General features: G+C 38.7%; 1 protein-coding gene across 1 annotated transcript in view; it reads left to right on the forward strand.

Annotated features, from left to right (window-relative positions):
• Positions 1 to 4,368, forward strand: part of hspa9 (heat shock protein 9) — a 23,228-nt gene that overhangs the window by 1,457 nt on the left and 17,403 nt on the right. The window contains exon 2 of the mRNA XM_014021586.1: positions 3,041 to 3,099. Coding sequence (XP_013877040.1) covers positions 3,041 to 3,099 — 59 coding nt within the window. The remainder of the gene's footprint in view (positions 1 to 3,040; positions 3,100 to 4,368) is intronic.

Genomic DNA, 4,368 nt, shown 5'->3' on the forward strand with positions numbered 1-4,368 from the left:
TCCAGGTGTGACAGAGAGGATGGTTGATTATCTCTTTGTCTGGAGACCTGTCCAGGTGTCCCTGTTGTCCAGGTGTCCCTGTGATGGTCCAGGTGTCCCTGTGATGGTCCAGGTGTCCCTGTGATGGTCCAGGTGTCCCTGTGATGGTCCAGGTGTCCCTGTGATGGACCAGGTGTCCCTGTGGTGGACCAGGTGTCCCTGTGGTGGTCCATGTGTCCCTGTGGTGGTCCACGTGTCCCTGTGGTGGTCCAGGTGTCCCTGTGGTGGACCAGGTGTCCCTGTTGTCCAGGTGTCCCTGTGATGGACCAGTTTTCCCTGTGATGGACCAGGTGTCCCTGTTGTCCAGGTGTCCCTGTGGTGGACCAGGTGTCCCTGTTGTCCAGGTGTCCCTGTGGTGGACCAGGTGTCCCTGTTGTCCAGGTGTCCCTGTGGTGGACCAGGTGTCCCTGTGGTGGACCAGTTGTCCCTGTGATGGACCAGTTGTCCCTGTGGTGGACCAGTTGTCCCTGTGGTGGACCAGTTGTCCCTGTGGTGGACCAGTTGTCCCTGTGGTGGACCAGGTGTCCCTGTGGTGGACCAGGTGTCCCTGTGGTGGACCAGGTGTCCCTGTGGTGGACCAGGTGTCCCCTGCCTTCACCCAAAGGCAGCCTGGACAGGCTCCAGCCCCACCCTGCCCCTGATCAGGAACAAAGAGGACATAATGGATGGAGGATTAAAAAAAAAAAAAGCAGGAAACAGACATTTAATTATAAAATATTTTTATGTTAATCTGAATCAGTATTATGTGAAATTCAGTATATTTTATAAATGCTTACAAAATACAGTTTTGTAAGAATGAACAACACAGTTTATTAAAAAAACACAATCAGTAAAAATGGTCAAATCATGCCGTTTCATGGGTAGACATTAGGGGTGTAACAATTAGGGCTGAAACCAACGATTATTTTAATAATCGATTAATCGGCGAAATCATTAAAACACTTCATTACATGAATATGAGTAGATATAAATCAAGTTAACCTTAAGTCATCCTTAAGATGCAAGTTATTGATAATAATTAATCTGAAGTTGATTTGCCTTATAGTTTGATTAACAATTAATTAATAAGCAGCCATTTTCTTAAAAAAAAAAAAACCCAGAGTTTTCTCTTGAATCAAGAGGGTCTTCCCATAAAATGAAGGATTTTTTTATAATCTCCTGAATTAAAAAACTGAAGCACATCATACATATTTTAACAATTTATTTTGCCAGCTGTATTAAATACTGACTGAAAAAAATGTGTATTTCTCCTACATGAAACTAAACAGAAATTTAATAGGTTGCTGAACGAGGAAAATAGATTAAAATAATAAAATATGATTTTTAGATGTAAAACTTATTAATTTATTATTATAATTAGAATTTATTTACATATAGACCTGCTGCTCGATCGCGTCTTTTTTTATTATTTTTTTCTTCCTCCTGAAACTTTTTGCTGCTCAACAAATAACTTTGGACCTCAGTCAGAAAAAACTGGAGAGTTTATACTTTTGGCCCTCCTCCCCCTGCACGCACTTCCTCCTCGCTACGCATCAAATCAGACATCTTTTAAAAAGAATAAATATAGCAAATACTTTTTATCATATCTTAAGATCTACTTGGCCTAACAACACGATTTAAAAACTGGTTTAAAGTTCGAAGTCTGCTTTTCACTCGAGAGTCAGAGAGGGCGGCTCTTTACAGGTAGAGTTTTTTCTTTCTTGGTAACTAACGGCGGTCATTGACAACGCTCTGCTGGTGACATAATCGACTCCGCGACACGGCGAGGGACGTGTAAATCCTGTGACACAACGAATCGATAATGGAATTCGTTGCCAACGCTTTTAATAATCGATTTTTATCAATTCGTTGTTTCAGCCCTAGTAACAATACATCGATCTATATTGAGATATCAATTTCAGTGGTTCACGATTCAGTTATATCGAAGCAAAATGAAAATATCGATCTATATCGTCATATTTTCAATGTGAATCAATATCATATGCCCATCTAACACAATTGAATTGATTGCATATGTGAATTGAATCGAAATCATATCCTGACAGACTTTGTGATATTGAGAAATATCAAATCGTCATCCAAACACATCGATGTAATATTGTGTTGTGATAAAGCTGGTGATTTACACCCCTCGTAGACATGAGTCCGCTGGACAACCTGTTGACATCTGGTTGTTCGCCAAAATCTTTAGTTGTCCTTTTAAAAGTAAGAATTTAACCTGAAATATTTAAATTTTTAAGATTGAAGACATTCTAAATGAAGGATGATTTAAACTGATTTCCTCTAATTTTACTTTTCTGTAGTTTTATTGTTTTCATCTGAAGATATATTTATTTTAAAATCATAGCATGGGCATTCTTTGGCACAGGATTGACAGATTCCTTCCCTAAACTGATTGTATAATTTGAAATGGATTATATTTACAGGATTTCAGCTCTTGTAGTTATTTGATACTATTTAATTTTCACATTTACTGAATTACATTTAGTTACCTCTCAGTTAGGGTTGGGCATAATCGTATTGTGTGCAATTAATCATCAGAAAAACATTAATCAATGTATTTTTTGGCAGTTGACAAAACGATTAATGCCAGCAGGTGGACTGACTGGAGATTTCTCTGGTCAGTCCGCTCACTGCTCCTCTCCGCTTCAAATAGGAACATTTAAAAAAAGTTGTGTAATTTATTTATTTATCAACACAATTTAAAGATTGATGTATAGCCTGAAGTCTGTAATTTTGACACATTTTGGAATAGATTTTTACTAAAAGCATCTTTCCCACTCAATTAGTGATGTGACCAGGATATAAGGGTGTCCAGGGACTCCAGGGGATTAATCGTCAAATTAATCGTTATCGGCTAAATACCATAATTAATCGTGATTAATTTTTTTGCCAATGTTGCCCAACCCTACTATAACTTTAAGTAAACAGGTAAAAAGACAAAATTTGTGTCAGTGTCCAAATGTATACAGACCTAACTGTATCTTTTGTCAATTCACAGACATGTTGGAGTGGTTTCCAGCAGGATGCTTTCAGAGCCTTGTCTAGAAGAGACTATGCGTGAGTATCAACTGTGGAGAAAACTTGCTGTTGAGCCTAGAAATGACTTGTGAACAATTTAAATGGCTACAGTAAACTTAATATGGCCTTGAATGTTTTAACATAGGCAATGTTTGATATTCAGTTACGTTTATTTATACAGCACAAAGTCACAACAAACATTAGCCATGTTTCCATCCAATTTTAATTAAAATTTTGAGTGAACTTTTAAAATCTCTCACAAAGGGAAAAAAGAAGAAATGCAAATCTGATGTGTTTCCATCAACTGGCTTGGAGAAAATAAACCAGGCTACACAAAGTAATTACGTTAGACCTTGACGTTATGCATTACTGTAGTAAACAGGAAGTAAAGTCGCAGTCTCACAAGACCTACACATCTCAGGACAATGAAAAGACATTCCCAGAAACATGTTGGTACTATTGGAATAGTTGAAATTATTCTGTCATATCAAGTAGTACTGGTGAGGTTACATGCTGTCTTGAGATGTAGAAAAAGAAATTCAGTTCTCTTCACATCACGGGAATATCCAGGAAAACGCCGACAGCGGGAGGAGGGTCCAGTTGCAGCCGCTACAATTATTGGACAACAGGAGCAGCGGATCGAAGTAATGTTTGCTATGTCAGAATAGGGATGGGTACCGAATTTGATGCTTTTATAAGTACCGACCGAATTCTGTCAGTACTACTGAGAACCTATTCACGTAACATCAGATGGTACCATGTTTCGGTACTTAAACGCATCATTGCGACTGTATTGGCGTAAGGATTCATAAGAGTGGTGAGTTTTCCATGCTTGTCCTGAACACAGCATTGCACAAGAGCGTAATGATGTCAGCAGCTGCTGGTTCAGTAAACAGAGTTCCGTTTGAACGTAGCTTGAAAACCTCGCAGCTCCAGGAGTGAAACTCATCAAACAGACCGCCTCTGAATTATCTGGTGGATTAATTATCTTGTGAACATGATGTTCATTTGCTCAAAGTAAATAAAGTACCACCACTTTATTTCATCCAGCATTAAACAGAGAGCGGCAGAGGAAAACAACAGAGGAGCTTCCTGACAGTCCGAACATGTCTGACCTGAAAGAGCACAAGCAGCCAGCTTGAAGTGTTGGATGTGTTACTTTTTTATTAATTTTAACTGCATCCTCTTTTACTTATTTGATTTAAACTTATTTGCCTTCCATGGACATCCATCACACAATTTTTCACCTTAAAGATATTAGTTAAACAACTGATGTTACAATACAAAGAGTTGGATGTTGTCTTGATA

This window comes from Austrofundulus limnaeus, unplaced genomic scaffold, assembly GCF_001266775.1.
Source record: "Austrofundulus limnaeus strain Quisiro unplaced genomic scaffold, Austrofundulus_limnaeus-1.0 Scaffold298, whole genome shotgun sequence".
Lineage (NCBI taxonomy): Eukaryota > Metazoa > Chordata > Actinopteri > Cyprinodontiformes > Rivulidae > Austrofundulus > Austrofundulus limnaeus.